Raw genomic sequence first — 17,436 nt, 5'->3', positions numbered from 1 at the left:
TTTATTAGATAGGACAGAAAAAAAAAAACAGAGAGGATGGGGAGATAGAGAGGGAGAGAAATATAAACACCTGAAGACTTGCTTCACCACTCCCACTCATGAAGTGGACCTCCAGCATGTGTGGAGTGGGGACTCGAACCGGGGTCCTTGTGTGTGCTTAATCAGGTACACCACCACCCTTTCTCTCTCTCTCTCTCTCTCTCTCTCTCTCACTCTGCAAGTTCCTTTGGTTTAGCCCTCTATGCTCCACATATGTATGAAACCAACCTGCAGATGACTGGATAAAGAAGCTGTGGAATATATACACAGTGGAACATTACTCTGCAGTCAGAAGGAACGAGATGTCCTTTGGAACAAAGAGGATGGAACTGGAGGTGATTATGCTAAGTGACATGAATAAAAGACAACCACCAGATGGGCCATTGTATCTTGAAATCTAGGCTTTGGAAGGCAGTGTCCTGAGCAGACCCCAAGCTTATAGGCTCCACCTGAGCTTCCCAGTACCCAGGGCCAGACTTTCCTGTGTGGATCTGAAGTTTCCCAATTGAATAGAGTTAATTAGAGCCAAGAAAAGGGTCTTGTTCAGGGCAATGTATTGCTCAGGGTGCTTTGTCTTGAGAGTGTTTTTCAGGCTTCTGAGAAATTTACATGAGGGATTAAGGCATTTAGAGAGGAAATAAACCACACAAAAAAACAACACACATGCATGTAATTATCATTTCTATTTTTAACATTTTCAATTTTTATTTTTTATATTATTTCTTGTAGGACAGTGAGAAATTGAGAAGGAAGGGTGAGATAGAAAGGGAGAGAGAAGGAAGACCTGTTTCACCAAGTAAAGCTTCCTGCCTGCAGGCAGGGACTGAGGACTTGAACCCAGGTCCTTGTGCATGGTAACAGGTGTGCTCAAGCAGGTGTGCTACCACCTGGCTTCCCATAATTATTATTTCTATAAATATTTATTTCCCCATAAAAACAGAGGGCATAAAATTCAGCTGCTGCCCTGTAACTGCTACATTGATCAGAAAACCACTAGGACAGCAGCTGGTATGGAATTTGTTAAGGCAGAATGATGATTTTTTCCAACTTTTCTGGCCTTCGGAAGTGGAAAGCCATAGTTCTCATACCTAATTCAGAAAATTTCATGTTTCCTTCATAGGCTAATTCTACATGGGACGAAAAAACACCATTGACCAGGAATAGGGAAAATAACATCCTCAAAGTAGAGGTCTCTAGCTAGGCTCCAATCTTATTTATTTATTTATTCACTTATTTATTGGTTAGAGACAGAAATTATATAGAGAAGGAAGGGGGAGGTAGGGAGGAAGAGAGAGAGCGAGAGCTGCAGCACTGTGTCACTGCTCATGAAGCTTTCTCCCTGCAGGTGGGGATCAGGGACTTGAATTTGGGTCTTTGCAACTATAACATGTGTGCTCTACCAGGCATGTCACTGCTTGGCCCCTGCTAAAGTCCATTTTAAGAGTGGGAAGGAGAAGTTCAGAACACTCATTTCACAACAATTCAACTGGTTCAGCTTCATGCATGGAACATACTAGCTTATGTGTCCTGAGCAAAAAGGTCCTTCGGCCTAGAAGGTGGCACTTCTGCATGTGTTTAAGATTAACTTGACTGATGCCACAGGTTTGGGACTTCCCCCTCAATTCTACTGATGTTTGGGTATTAAACTATTCTGTTCTCTTTGGGAGGGTGGTGGGAGGATGAGATTGGCCAAGTGCTGTCACCCACTCAGTGGTGATGCCTGTCCAGCCAAAGCATCATCAAAATTCCACTGCAGAAGGTAATACAGATGGGAACTTATTTAGAAGAAACTGAAGGGGGAAAAAAAAGAGAGAAAGAGAGTGGTCAGGCCAAAGTGGTCAGGCCATAAGCCAGTGCTCATCTGTCAGCCTCCACGGTTGTCAGAAGCCCGTGCCACCCATCTCCAAAAGTTCCCCAATTAGGTGAGGATGGGTCTCCTGCAGGGCTTGGAAAAAGCAATTTTTACAGGCCAGGTCCCAGGCTGGACTGAAGCTGAACAATCTGCGCATCTGTTTCTGTGTGGTGTCCTCAGCCTGCACCATCTTGTACTCCTCTTCGCTTAGCACTGGTCCAAGGAGCTTGTCCAGGAGAGGGTCCACTGTTGTCACTCGAGTTACCAGATTGTTCCGATTCTGCTCCAAGAAACGCATCACGTTTCTGGCATCTGGTGTTGACGCTGAGACTGGAAATAATCCAAGAATGAGGCATGCTGTAGCCTCTGCTCCACACCCACCTCTAGCTCTTGATCCACCTCATCTGTATCCTTGGACTCATTTGCCCCCATGATGCATCTGAACACCAGAAAGGTACCTCCGTGATCCCTTGTATTAGCACCTAGTCCAGCATTCTGCTGAAGGTGGGTGAGGTTCAGGATGGAGGAATTCAGTCTGTCCAGTGGAATTGCAGGACCTCCAAGGGCAGGAGTAAAGAGGTGGGGAAGGGCTCTGCCCAGAAGAACACAGTACTCTCTAAGGTCAGGGAGACCTTTGTGCAAGTCTCTTCCCATTTCTCTTTACTCCCACCAGAACCAGTCCATCCCAGAATTACCTCTTGCTCCTGTGGTCTCTAACAGCTGCTACTGACCTGATGGAAATGGAGGATCTAGGGCACCAGCAGGCCTGAGATCTCCTGGAGGAAACAGAGAGGCAAGAACATTCATGGCACTTACGGTCAACACCAAATAAATTGATTTTGAGGACAACCTACAGATTGAATTTGAATTTCATTGGCAAATTGTGATCATACTAATGATCTAAAACAAACACACACAGAAAGTAAGAGAAAGTAACAGCCAGAGTGAGATTTAAACCTAGATCTGCATTTGCTCACAACTGTGTTTGCTCACTACTTTCAAGTGAAGGCTGGGTCAAGTCCATGTTTTCTTCCTGACACTGACACTTTGCAGCATGTTTGTACAAGTTCAGAAGGAAATTCCCTATGTATCTAACATCTGACAAGAGCTGTTTGTTCCTGAAAGAAGTGCTTAGGAGATTTGATACTTGGGAGTGTTCACTCTGAACTATGAGGCTGTTGTTTCTTCCGTCACTGAGAATTGAACATTTGATTCCTTCCTTCCTTTTTTTTTTTTTTTTTAAACAATTGTTTTATATTTATTTATTTATTTCCCCTTTTGTTGCCCTTATTTTTTTATTGTTGTTGTAGTTATTAATGTTGTTGTTATTGATGTCATCATTGTTGGATAGGACAGAGGGAAATAGAGAGAGGAGGGGAAGACAGAGACGGGAAGAGAAAGATAGACACCTGCAGACCTGTTTCACCGTCTGTGAAGTGACTCCCCTACACGTGGGGCGCTTAACCCACTGCACTACCGCCAGACTCCTGATTCCTTCCTTTTCTCAATTATTATTTTTTTGCTCCCATAATTTTGTGCTTACATGATTCCACCCCTCCCAGAGGACTTTTTTTTCTAACTTTTTTTTTTTAAACAGAACTTTTCATGTAGAGACAAGGAAGGAAACAGACAGACAGACGGGATACACACACACACACACTTACACACACACGAAGAAACATGACAGTACAGCTCCATAATTTATAGCACTTCCTCTCCTTGGTGCTTGGAGCTCCAACCCAGGTGCCTGTGCATAGTAAAGTGTGAACTCTACCGGGTGAGTTATATTTTAGTCTTTTTCTTTTCTTTTTTTTCTGTCTCAAACATAATCTCAAACATCTCAACATAAGTCTATCTGATGTTGAAATAATTGACTTAATGATTGAAAATATACAACTCTCAAATAATTCAACTACCAGACAGCCAAGTTATAAGAAGCTTTGCACAAAAAGTCTTGCCAAAGTTTGTTAATTCAAGATTTTAAAGAATTAAAGCAACATGGTAACTTGGAAAGAGGCTATTTATTTTCATTAGTGTATTGTGCTATTACTAACTAAAGCAAAGACACACAAGAACCCCCCCCCACACACACACACACACTTCAGTTGCCTTTTTCTTAATCCCAGTTTCATGGTTCTCTGGATTTATCTCGACTTTACCTGGTCTCACCAAGGTCTCCCACACTGTTGTCCCATCTTTCTTGCTTTTTATTTTCAGAATGATCCCTGACCCCATTTGGTCAACATAGATCTCAGAGAAGAGCTGGGCTTCTCTGGGGCTTCTGTAGCAAAGTTTCAGTTCCTGATAAGATACAAAGTTAGCATATGACAAGCCAACAGCTGTTCCTGCAAGTAAGGCTTTCCCAACCTTTCATATCTTACCCCTTTACATTTCCCCAGGGAAAAATATGAAGATTGTTATAGAATTCTCCTGCAAGCTTCATCCACTTCCCTTTTAATAATTTCCTACAAATCCTGGTTCAGAAGGACTAAGACATATACGGGTGATCTATGGATATGTCAGGACGACTCCTTAAATGTATTTCTCATAGTTCTTAAACTACATCTTTCTTTACCACCCTCTACTATCTCAACTATAAATTCTCTTTCTTCACTTGAAAGCTTATTCTTTTCTGGGTCTTAAATGTGACCCACTTTCAACCAGTCACCCATCTCTCTTTTTTATAGCACATCAAGACAGACTTTTCAATTCCAAATTGTCTTTCAAAAAACTCCTTTCACAGTTCTGCCACTTAAATAAAGGGTCTTATTTCTACTGATCACTCAGACCCAAATGTAGGCATTACCATTAATATCTTCCTTTGTCTTTCCAGATGCATCCAATTCATGAAGTACTGTTGATTCTAGCTCTAGCATACACACTGGCTCTACTAACTTTTTGTGATCTCCACTGAAAACTCCCTAGTCAAGTCATCTTACATTTTTTTTTTTCCAGGATTATCACTGGGACTTGGTGACTGCACTATGAATCCACTGCTCCTGGAAGCTATTTTTTTCCCCTTTTGTTGCCCTTGTTGTTTATTGTTGTTATTATTATAGTTTTTGTTATTGTTATTGCTGTCATTGTTGTTGGATAGGACAGAGAGAAATATAGAGGGGAGGGGAAGATAGAGAGGGGGAGAGAAAGATAAACACCTGCTGATCTGCTTCACCACCTGTGAAGCAACCTCCCTGCAGGTGGAGAGCTGGAGCTTGAACCGGGATCCTTTTGCTGGTTCTTGTGCTTTGCACCATGTGCACTTAACCTGCTGTGCCACTGCCCAGCCCCCCTTACATTTCTTTCAAAGATATTTATTTATCTGTTTGTTTAGGAGAGAGAAAGAGAGGGCAAGAGACAGAGAATGAAAGCAACATTGGCACCTGTGATGGAATTGATCTCAAGACCTCATGCTCGAGCATTCAATGCTTTATCCACAGTGTCACTTCCCTGGCCATCATCTTAGAACCTTGCCTGCAGTAGTGTACTAGCTTTTTTCAATTTGTGTCTCTGCTCTACTCTTGACCTCCATTTTTTAAAAATTCTTTATTGGGGAATTAATATTTTACATTCAACAGTAAATACAATAGTTTGTACATGCATAACATTTCCCAGTTTTCCATATAACAATACAACCCTCACTAGGTCCTCTGTCATCCTTCTTGGATCTGTATTCTACCCAGCCACCCACCCACCCACCAAAGAGTCTTTTACTTTGGTGCAATACGCCAATTCCAGTTCAGGTTCTACTTCTGTTTTCTTTTCTAATCTTGTTTATCAACTTCTGCCTAAGAGTGAGATCATTCCATATTCATCTTTCTGTTTCTGACTTATTTCACTTAACATGAATTTTTCAGGGTCCATCCAAGATCGGCTGAAAATGGTGAAGTCATCATTTTTTATAGCTGAGTAATATATATATATATATATATATATATATATATATATATATATATATACACACACACATACCACAGCTTGCTCAGCCACTCATCTGTTGTTGGACACCTGGGTTGCTTCCAGGTTTTGGCTATTACAAATTGTGATGCCAAGAACATATTTGTACACAGATCTTTTTGGATGGATGTGTTGGGTTCCTTAGGATATATCCCCAGGAGAGGAATTGCAGGGTCATAGGGTAGGTCCATTTCTAGCCTTCTGAGAGTTCTCCAGACTGTTCTCCACAGAGGTTGGACCAATTGACATTCCCACCAGCAGTGCAGGAGGGTTCCTTTGACCCCACACCCTCTCCAGCATTTGCTGCTGTTACCTTTTCTGATGCATGACCTCCATTTTTTTTAAACCAACACCCAGAATCATCTTTATGAAAGAAAATGAAATCTTACATTCTGAAATTTTGGAATAAGTATTTACCATTGTGTTTAGAATAACATTCAAACCCCTACATCAGGATAAACAGAGCTGATGGACCATGAAAAGGTCCACTTCATGTCTGACTCCTTTGGTCTCTATTACATCCATTAAACTCTACTATATTGCCTCCCGACCCCAATCTAGAGTTATCAAACTTGCTCCTGTTGCTTAAAAAAAGAACATTCTATTCTTGCTGACTGTGCTCTACCAAGAAGTAAGATTTGTTGAACTCCTTAATCATAGAAGAGCCCCTGACTTCTGACAACACACAATCCAGGGCAAATCTATAGTAAATCTCCTTTCTTTAGCAGCCCCCAAGTTACCCAACCAAGGGCAAATTTTACAAGAAGTTCTTCCTAACTCTCTTTTACTGATGGACCAAACTATTCACCAGGGTGCCTTCTCTCATTGCAACAAGCACTAAATCCAAATGTGTTTAGCTCCAGGTGTTGTATCTGTTGGGAACTGATACTCTGCAACTCAGAGTTCTGAGTGCTGCCAAGTCAGACCCCACTGACGGCTTCGTCCTGATTGAGATCACCCTTCCAATGACCTTCTTTTCTCTTCCATCCAATATTTTTCTTTCATTCTTTATAAAGTTAATTTTTTTCCAGAGCACTGTTCAACTCTGGCTTACAATGGTACTGGGAACCTAGAACATGTCTCAGGCATGAAACTCTGTTGCGTAAACCAATATATTCTCTCCCCACCCCAGTCTTTTTTTTCTTCTCCTTCAACCATGTATATTTACTGCCCCCCACCCCCACAACTCTCTGTTAGCCTAATCCCTATGTACCTTGTCCCAGGGAAAGAGTTCTAGATCTGCACCACAGATATTCCCAGAAACTCTAATTCCAGTGAGGGATAAACATGTGGGATTCTTACCGGGGAGTTGATATGCAGCTGCTGTGAGGCAGACACAGTATAGTGGGAACCCACGTGGAGAGGCATCAGTGGAGGTGGCTTACGTATTCGCACAAACTGGGACAGAGATTCATCATTATCTATGGCCTAAGAAGAATGTAAAATAATGGTCAAGGGGGGAGGGGCACTTGACTGAGAGATCCTATCAGAACACTATGGGATCTTGTCTGAACAGTGGCTTTGTGCTCCCAAGTTTGTGTGGGTGAAAGAGGCTGTACCACTCCTATGCCCTTCCTCCTCCATGCTATGATACATAGACTTCTATGCACCCTACTTAACTGCAGCTCTATTCATGTGGGGGTTGAGTTTGTACAAAAGAAGAGGAGGGAGTCAGGTGGTGGCGCAGCAGGTTAAGTGCACGAGGTGCAAAGCGTAAGGACCGGCGTAAGGATCCTGGTTCGAACCCCCAGCTCGCCACTCCTGCAGGGGAGTCGCTTCACAGGTGGTGAAGCAGGTCTGCAGATGTCTATCTCTCCCCTTCTCTGTCTTCCCCTCCTCTTTCCATTTCTCTCTGTCCTATCTAACAATGATGACATCATCAACAACAACAATAACTACAACAACAATGAAAAACAAGGGCAACAAAAAAGGGAAAATAAATACATATAAAAAAAAAAGAAGAAGAGGGGTGAGCTTTGAAGAAAAGAAACAGTTCTGGACATGGGACCTTCATGCTTTAGAGACTTGGAAGGTTTGCCCAGAGCTCAGTCGTGAGAAAGAGAATCCGTCTGGGGTGGGGGCTGAGGGAGCCAAGAGATCAGTTCATGGCTGAGAAGAGGAAAGATTATTCACCACTATGGGAGGATTTCCACTTAGAAGAGGATCATTGTTATTCTTATTGGACCACCAGTGGCTTTCAGGATGCATTTTAGGCCTGTCATTCTAACCAACCCTTGTTGGTCACCTTCTGAATGGCACCGTCATTGGGGATCAGGTAGAGGTGGAAGGTGACATCCTGAGGATGGGGTTTATGGTAGAGCAACACGATGGTGGTGATGGGGATGAAGTTCCGGGTGACTGGGAACATTCTCAGTAGAACTCCCATGGGGGAGAAGCCAGGGTTCTCCAGAACCGTGTAACAGGGTACCACCCTGGTAGGCTGCTCCAGGACCATCCCTTCCATTTTGAAGTGGGCCACACGGAACTGGGAGGTGTCCACATGTCCCCCTGTCAAGGAATGGGTTTGAGAGGTAATGACTAAGTGGTATAGTTGAGCCATTCCTGGCAGGAGCAGTGGGATCCCAGGACATAGGCCTCCAGTTGTCTCAGCAGAATTCACTGCATACCTGGTTCTGGGATCTTTATGCTCTTAGCAGTACTGTTATCAGTCAAATTCCTGGGAGACAAATCCTTACACAGATCCAGCCCCTAGTTCTTGGATTGGAAAAATGATGGTCCCCATGGATATGATAGTGTGGATTTTGTAATTACAAGTAATATTATCTTTTTGACTCCAAGCTCATAGGGAATAAAGATGAATAAGGGACACTAGGGAAATGGAATGAGCCAGGGCAGTGTCTACTGGTCAAATGTCAAGCCACCCACTATTCAGATTTCTTTTGGGAAAGAACCTCCTTCTCCACTATTGTGCGGGCCTTGCCAGAAGTCAAGCTGGATCTTGCGCTCCCAACTCTGTGACAACTATGAAGGAGATAATGACCTCATCTTGGCTAAATTCATATTCCTAACCAAGACTCTGATCTAGAGTGGATGAAACATAGGCGAAAGACAGAGTTGTTTTTTTTTTTTTTTTTTGGCAGGAGTGAGATCAAGAATCCAACAACCCTCATGTCAGGTGGCTTCCTTTCTTACCTGCTAGATTCTTGCCTTTAGGTTCTTGATTATTAAACAATTTATTCTTCTTTATATCTTAATGCTTTTTCAGACACAAAGTTGCAGATGCTACCATGATGCCAATCTGACTCCCCTAGGCAGATGACCTCACCAATGTACCCTGGAACCCCACATCTCCAGAGCCCTGCCCCACTAGGGAAAGATAGAAACAGGCTGGGAGTATGGATAGACCTACCAATGCCCATGCTCAGCAGAGAAGCAATTACAGAAGCCAGACCTTCTACCTTTTGCACCCCATAATGATCCTGAGTCCATGCTCCCAGAGGGAAAAAGAATAGGAAAACTTTAAAGGGAGGGGATGGAGTATGGAACTCTGGTGGGGGAAATTGTGTGGAATTGTACCCTTCTTATCATATGGTCTTGTTGATATTTTTTATTTTATAAATAAATTATTAATAACAACAACAAAAAGAATAGGGAAGTTTCCAATGGAGGTGATGAGACATGGAACTCTGTTGGTGGAAACTGTATGGAATTGTACCCCATGTTATCTTACAATCTTGTTAATCATTATTAACTCACTAATAAAAAATTTTTAAAAAGTACCTTTCGTGCCCATTTTTACCACAATATTTTCTTCCACCCTCCCTCTTCTTACCTTGAAAGGACACAAAGTGAGGAAGGTACAAAGCAGCCACAGTTCCTGGCTCTGCCTTGATGTCAAACAGAGGTCCAGCCACCATCCAGTTCTCCTGTGGGACAATCTTATCCAAGAACTGTTTCCAGTCACAGAATTCAATCTCAATGGTCACTGACCCTTTCACCACAAAGTGAAGACCTATGTTAGGCCAGTGGTAAGAGCCAGGTATGGGGAAGTGAACTCTGGAAGAATAGGTTTAAAGAAGACGTAGAATTACTCCTGAGATTGTTTTGGAGTCAGACCCTTAGCAGCACACTATATGTCTAGAATAGTGGTTACAACACAAGGCGTGGAGTCAAAGCGATGTGGACTTGTTTCCAGACTCCTCTGTTCTCCAGGAGCAGATATCTGAGCAGGTCATTGACCTCCCCTAACCTCATCCATAACTAAGGAATATCAAAAGATTCACTTCATAGAGGTGTGAGGAATAAGTGGCTTATTCCAGTCCTTGTGGGTACCTATGTCTGTAATGATGCTGCTGCTGAAATAAGAAACTGTTCTTGATTATTATTACTGCCAACAATCAGTAACCATCTACTCATTACTAATGATACATCACAGAGCTGAAACAACAGTTTACAGAGATCTTAACTGACCTTTCCAAGGTGGTAAGTGGTGTGATACCAGGATGCCAAAATCTTTAGGTGTCATCAGAGAATTATATTATTTTCCAGCTGAGAGTGGCTGTGACAATGTCTTGTGGATGGCAACATATAGGAAATTATGACTGTGATTACAGACATTTACCTACTATAACTGTTAAGTCCTCGGTAGGCAGGGCTGCCATTTTCAACTAGGGGTTCCCAGTTAATAATGTGGCACAGAGGGGATTTTAATACAACAGTTTACATATGATAGAAAATTTCAATGAGATTCAAGGGAATCAACAAACCAAATAGAACAAGCAAACTTTGGGGGGATACTGAATAGAAAAGAAGACCTGAAAGGACAAATTTTAGATAGTTGGACCTTCTTGAGCATGAACTGGGTACTATATATTAAGAAAGATGGTCATGGAGAACTAACTCATTAAGTAGGGTTTATGCCTTGCTGCATGTGAAGTCCAGATATGAGCCCTAGTACCACATGGTTGGGGTCATAGTACTAGCATCTAGAGATGCTCTAGAGCTGTGGGGTTTCCCTCTCTCTTTTATCTCCCTCTGAATGAACAAGATAGCCTGGAAGTAATAAGTCACATGTATGAAGTCCAGGCTCCACAAAAGTAAGTCAAATAGAAAAGGCTTATTGTAAACTTTCCAAGGTGTGAAAATGTCATTTTGATTATGAAAGAAAAATTATTTATTTGCATTTTACAATGCATTGCATAGAAACAGGCTGGCAGTATGGATTGACCAGCCAACACCGATGTCCAGTGGAGAAACAATTACAGAAGCCAGACCTCCCACATTCTGCACCCTATAAGAATCTTTGCTCCATACTCTCAGGGATAGAGACCAGGGACTCTTCCAATGGAGGGGAGGGGATAGGATATGGAACTCTGGTGGTGGGAATTGTATGGAATTGTACCCCTCTTATCCTACAATCTTGTCGATTATTATTAAATCACTAATAAAAATTTAAAAAATGCATCACAAATATTTAAGAATAAAGTTCACCTGGTGTCTTGCATTTAAGTAACTGTATCAGAACAAAAGAGGGAAAAAGAAGGGAATCAGTATTTCCAAAAACAGCTGTTGTTCCCTTATATTCACAGCTGCATTATTCATAGTGGCCAAAGAGTAGAAGCACCCTAAATGTCCATTGATAGATGGCTGACTAAAGAAACTATGGGGTATATATTACATGGAATATTACTCAGCGATCAAAAAGACAATTTTGTGTTCTTTGAGACAAAATGGATGGAATTGAAGGTGATTATGTTTATCTACACAAGTCAAGAGATGGAAGACAACTACTGGATGGTTTTATTTGTATATGGAATCTAGAGAACTGATGCACATAAACTTTCAAAACAAGAAACAAACAAATAAACAAACAAGAAAACAAAAGCAAACAGTATCTAAGATTTGTGAAAATGATGGTGGTTATCTTTGGTTGATGGTAGTGTTGAGGATTGAACCTGAGACCTCAGAGCCTTAGGCTTGAGAGTCTCTTTGCATAACCATTATGCTATCTACCCCCACAGTGGTTATCTTTGGGAAGTGGGAGGATAAGAACCCAGAACTTCGGTGGTAGGTTTGTTGTGGAACTATATCCTGTAATCTCATAGTCTTATAACCCACTATAATCACAGATAGAAATCATTAAAAGTAAGCAAGCAAACAAAAAAGCCAGACTACTGGCTCAAAGTCTAAGACAAAACAAAAACAAACAAAAAAACATTTTGTTGAAAAGGGCTAGTGGCTACCTGAAAATTCCTTGTTCTTTATATTTGTATATGTTGAAAAATTTCAGAATAAATAGTCTTTTTCTATAATAAAAGCATCTACTGAATCATTGGGATAGTCATGATGTATTTCACTGTTTTTCTATGCAAAAATTGTGTTAAGACTTTTCTGACCAACCAGTACTTTGTTTTTTTTATTAGTGATTTAATATTGAGTGTTGTATGCTTTACATTGGTTTGTTCTAGCTCTCCCCTGCCAAGAGAATTGGATCAGTCCTGTTAGTTTCGCGGGCCCCCTAGGAACCCCGACAGGGTTCCTAGTTCCAGAGTTAGAGAGAGTTCTTGGTGCCACTGCGGGGGGAAAGAGGCAGCAGAGTTCTGTTTGGTGATTAGTTTGTCTTAGTTTATGAATCGTTGTTCCTGAATAAAGAAATACAGCTTCCCTGCCCAGCCGTCTGTCTCTGGTCGTCTCTGTTACCCGCCCGTGAAGCTAGCGCGGCCAGCTGGAGCCTCTGAATTTTAACAACAATTGATTTGAAAATTTTAAGATAATAGGGGTATAATTCCATATGGTTGCCACAACCAGAGTTCTGTGTCCCCACCTCTCCATTAGAAACTAGTCATTCTCCCAAGATCACTGATATGGGCTGATTCCATATCTATCTATCTATCTATCTACTATATATACATATATAACTTATTATTTGTTTATCATAATTTAAGTTTTTTATTAGTGATTTAATATTGGTCTACAAAAATTACAAGATAACAGGGGTACAATTCTACAGTATTCACCACTGTTCCCCACTGGAATGTCCATATTCCCTCCACTGGAAACTACAGTGATTCTACCAAGGGTACAGATATGGGTTGAATATTATTTCTATATCTATCTATCTATCTATCTATCTATCTATCTATCTATCTATCTACCTACCTACCTACCTACCTACCTACCTATATTTTTGCCCTTTTTTCCCCCTATGATCTTGTCTTTTCTCCATTTCTACGTCACACCCACACCTATTATTTCTTCTGGGTATCTTTCCTTTTTTCCTCTTCTCTTTTTGATAAGAGAAACAGTGCCTGGCTTCCTCAGGTGTTTTCCAAAGTTACTTCCCTTTCATTGAAGGTAAAAAGACCTAATACCTGGTGACAAATACTTTGGGTCCTGGTGGAATGGGGCTACAGAGTCTTCTAGTTTATTTCCCTTATCATTTACTACTCTGGGAGTATGCATCAAAACTCTTTTTGGGGTGTAGGAGGTGGAAATTTGGCTTCTGTAATTGCTTCTCCTCTGGAGATGGGCATTGGCAGGTCAATCCATACCCCCAGCTTGTTTCTCTCTTTCCCTAGTGGACTAGGGCTCTGGGGAGGTGAGGTTCCAGGAATCATTACAAACCAGTACTTTCTATTTCAGTTCTGTCTCACCTTGTGGCTTGGCAAGAGAAGGGGATCCCCAGGGACATGGCTAAGGGGCTTGGGGATGTGAGGAGGAAGGAATGCAGGGGCAAGGCTGGGGCAGGCAGAGCCTCTCACTCACCGGTACAAACTCCTCTCCTTGTCCACCAGCTCTGTAGCTACAGGACCCATGGGACCCCAGAAGCCATCTTCAATAGGCTTCATGTGCTGGCTTCCTGGAGGGGCAGGAGCATCCAGACAGGAAGATTTCATCTGTTCTATTTGTGAGGAGATTTCCTCTGGAACAGGCAAGGCAGATGTCAGCTCTAGGATCTCCTGCCTGGTCTTCCCCAGCTCCTATGTCTAAACCATCGAGAGTCTTTCTCAGTCTGGCCTGCTTTGACTGTGGCAGGAGTGTCTGCAGCCTCTGTCTCTGCTCTTGGGGCTGCCTGCCCACTGAGGAGGCCTGACTGCACTACCCCCTTACCCATCCTCCCAGTTTCTCCCTTCACTGTCTAGAGGTGGCACTCTCTCCAGCATGCTTTAGGTGACTCTTTATGAGAGGATCACATTCCAAAAGAAGAGTGGCTGGGGGCCAGGAGGTGGTGCACCTGGTTATGCACACACATTACAGTACACAAGGACCCAGGCTCGAGTCCCTGGCTCCCACCTGCAAGGGGAGGGGAAGCTTCATGAATGGTGAAGCAATGCTACAGGTATCTCTCTGTTTCTCTCCCTCTGAACCACCCCCCACCTCTCAATTTATCTGTCTCTATCCAATAATAAAAATAAAATAAAATAAAAACAGATTGGCTCTAATAAAAGTTGATTCCTAGACTTCAGAATTCTGTTGTGGTCTCTGAGCGACTGAATCCTGGTTCAGAGACCGAGATATGCCAGATATGGATGTCCTGGAGGGGAGACACACAGGCTGGGAGAGAGGAAAGAAAAGTCCAAGGTGTTTCTCATAGTGAAAGAACTTGCATGGGGCAGTGCTGTCTTAGGTGCGAATCCACTCATGTCTCATATGAAAGGCAGGGGAACAGGAGGGGTCCTACTCTGCTATTGTCTTCCCCCCTTCTTGTCACAGTGCTCCTCCTCAAACCTGATTCTGAACTCTGAAACTCGAGCGAAGAGAAGGTATCTTTCACCGGTTTTCTGGGACTCGTAGGTTGTATTGATGCATCTATCAACCTAGAAACAGAGTTGTTTGTTCTTAGATCTTCCAGGAAGTTGGGCCTTTCTCTATGATAGCCATATTTACATTCACTCATCTGCAAATGAACTTATTGCCTCTATTCAGTCTTCTCCCATAGTGAAGAATGCCCCGCCCCAACTATTCAATCATCTCTGCCAACGTTGAGGTGTCATCCTGACTCATGCCTTGCCCTCTCTGACAGCTCATGGACCAACCTGACATTGCCTCCAAAGTCATGTCCTTTCTAGTCTCATCTGTTACCTCTCTGATCCCACCCCAGTCTGAAGCTCTGGCATCGGTGACTGGAGCCACTGCAGCATCCTTCTGCTCTTGCTTCCCTGCCACACATCCTCAACACAGCAACTAGCCCTAAATATGAATTTGGCACCTCATCTCACTGCTCAACCCCCTAAGTGATTACCATTGCTATGGGATGAAATAAATAGATCTGAACATATCTTCCAAGGCTCTGCTCTTCTCTAGTGCTTCTCCCCACCCCCACTCATCCCCCTCACTGCTTACTCACCTCTAAACAAGTAGTTGTCAACCACTGTGAAAAATCACCTGTAATACTTGTTAAAATACTTGTTATTTCCACTTCCACCTCAGAGATTCTGACTGCTGCATCAGACCTGGCCTGATTGAAGCCAGATAGTCTGTATCTCTAGTGAGCTCCCAGCTGATGCTGATGCTGCATTGCTGGTCCAAACAGCCCACTTGAGCAGCACTGCTTCAGTTACTTGACCTTCTTCTATCCATCAGGGATTTAAGTTCAGAGTCTCTGTTTGCCTGGAGACCACTTCTTCTTGGTCCAAATAATTCTTGCCACTTTTCATAGTTCAGCTCAGCTCAGCTCAGCTCCTTTGGCTACTGTTGATCCAAGTGCAGCTCTATAAACTAGGGGAACCTTGTTCTGTTTCTTGGTTGGACTAGGTTCCTAGAATTTGGATTCCTGTTCATGGCTATTGTTTACCACATGTGGAGCTCAGGGAATGTTTGCTTGGTGAGGAATGACTTTCTGCCTCTAATCTAGGAGCCCCTTTCCTCCATTCCAGGTGAGGCACAGAAGCTAATTCCAAGGAATGGATGCAGTTGGTACTTAGGAGAAATGCACCAAGTGGTGAGCATGTGAGCTCTGTAGCAGATTCCCTAAGAAGAATACCGATTCTCCCATCCTGGGAATTGTTGTTGAATCCGGAGTGTTTGTGTGTCTCTGTAAGTTTTGGGTGCTGATAGTGGGTGATTTCTCTCTTTGGTCCCATGGATTTTTTTTCAATTGTGAGGATTAATGGTTTACAGTAAGTACAGTTATTGGTACATGTGTAAATTTTCTCAGTTTTCTGTGAAACACTTACCCCCATCCTAGGTCCTCCTCCACCACTGCACACTAGGACTTGGAAGTCTCCCGCTCCCTATCCCTCAGAGTCCTTTACTTTTGTGCAATACATCAAAGTAGAACTGGGGTCCAAGTTATACTTTGTGTGTCTCTTTTCTGTTTTGTTTCTCAGCTTCTGTCCATGAGTGATATCACCCTACATTCATCCTTCCCTTTCCGGCTTATCTCACTTAACATGATATCTTCAAGCTCCATCCAAGATGAGGTGAAGAAGGTGAATTCATCATTTTAAATAGCTGAGCAGTATTCCAAATTTTCTCAGCCACTCATTTGCTGTTAGAAACCAAAGTTGCTTCCAGATTTTGGTTATTACAAACTGTGCTGCCATGAACATAGGAATAAACAGATTTTTTTTTTTGGTATGGATGTGTTTGGTTCTTTAGGATATAACCCCAGGAGAGAAATTGCTAGGCCATCGGGTAGGTCCATTTCTAGCCTTCTGAGAGTTCTCCAGACTGTTCTCCACAGGGGTTGGACCAATGTACATTCCCACCAGCAGTGCAGGAGGGTTTCTTTGTCCCCACAACATCTCCAGCATTTGTTGTTGTTATCATCTCTGACATGACATTTTCACGGGAGTTAAGTAGTATATCACCGTTATCTTTATTTGAATTTCTTTGACAATTAATAACTTGGAGCATTTTTTCATATCTCTGTTGGCCTTTTGGATCTCTTCTTTGGTGAATATTCTGTTCATATCCCCTCCCTGCTTTTGGATGGTGTCATCTTCCTTCCATCCTTCCTTCCATCCTTCCATCCTTCCTTCCTTCCTTCCTTCCTTCCTTCCTTCCTTCCTTCCTTCCTTTCTTTCTCTCTCTCTTTCTTTCTTTCTTCTCTCTTTCTTTTTTCTTGTTTTTTAATTCTTTATTGAGGAATTAATGTTTTCCATTCAACAGTAAATACAATAGTTTGTACATGCATAACATTCCCCAGTTTCCCACTTAACAATACAACCCCCACTATGTCATTTATCATCCTTCATGGATCTGTATTCTCCCCACCCACCCACCCCAGAGTCTTTTACTTTGGTGCAATACGCCAATTCCATTTCAGGTTCTATTTGTGTTTTCTTTTCTGATCTTGTTTTTCAACTTCTGCCTGAGAGTGAGATCATCCCATATTCATCCTTCTGTTTCTGACTTTTTTCACTCAACATGAATTTTTCAAGGTCCATCCAAGATCGGCTGAAAATGGTGAAGTCACCATTTTTTACAGCTGAGTAGTGTTCCATTGTGTATATATACCACAACTTGCTTAGCTACTCATCTTTTTTCTTCTTCTTGTTGTTGTTGCTGAGTTTAGTGAGCTCTTTATATATCTTGGCTATTTGCCTTTTGACTGATGGATGGCATGTAAAGATCTCTCATCCTATAAGAGGTTTCTTTGGTTGGGTGGTGGTTTCTTTTGCTGTGCA

General features: G+C 42.4%; 1 protein-coding gene across 3 annotated transcripts in view; it reads right to left on the bottom strand.

Moving 5' to 3' along the window:
* Positions 1–715: 715 nt before the first annotated feature.
* LOC103113594 (NACHT, LRR and PYD domains-containing protein 1-like) overlaps positions 716–17,436 on the bottom strand; it is a 35,513-nt gene continuing 18,792 nt past the window's right edge. Inside the window, exons 7-14 of one of the 3 annotated variants that reach the window (XM_060204206.1) lie at positions 14,534–14,622; positions 13,571–13,727; positions 9,639–9,862; positions 8,091–8,353; positions 7,148–7,273; positions 4,051–4,192; positions 2,623–2,667; positions 716–2,221 (exon numbers count right to left, since the gene is read on the bottom strand). In XM_060204206.1, the coding sequence (XP_060060189.1) occupies positions 1,920–2,221; positions 2,623–2,667; positions 4,051–4,192; positions 7,148–7,273; positions 8,091–8,353; positions 9,639–9,862; positions 13,571–13,727; positions 14,534–14,622 (1,348 nt within the window). In that variant the 3' untranslated portion in view covers positions 716–1,919. Of the gene's footprint in view, positions 2,222–2,349; positions 2,668–4,050; positions 4,193–7,147; positions 7,274–7,978; positions 8,354–9,638; positions 9,863–13,570; positions 13,728–14,533; positions 14,623–17,436 lie in introns of those variants that run through there. The other 2 variants (XR_009553174.1, XR_009553175.1) reach the window with 2 other exon arrangements.

This window comes from Erinaceus europaeus, chromosome 12 (assembly GCF_950295315.1).
Source record: "Erinaceus europaeus chromosome 12, mEriEur2.1, whole genome shotgun sequence".
Taxonomy (NCBI): domain Eukaryota; kingdom Metazoa; phylum Chordata; class Mammalia; order Eulipotyphla; family Erinaceidae; genus Erinaceus; species Erinaceus europaeus.
The sequence above is the reverse complement of the archived record's forward strand: the minus strand, read 5'-3'. Positions and strand labels throughout refer to the sequence as shown.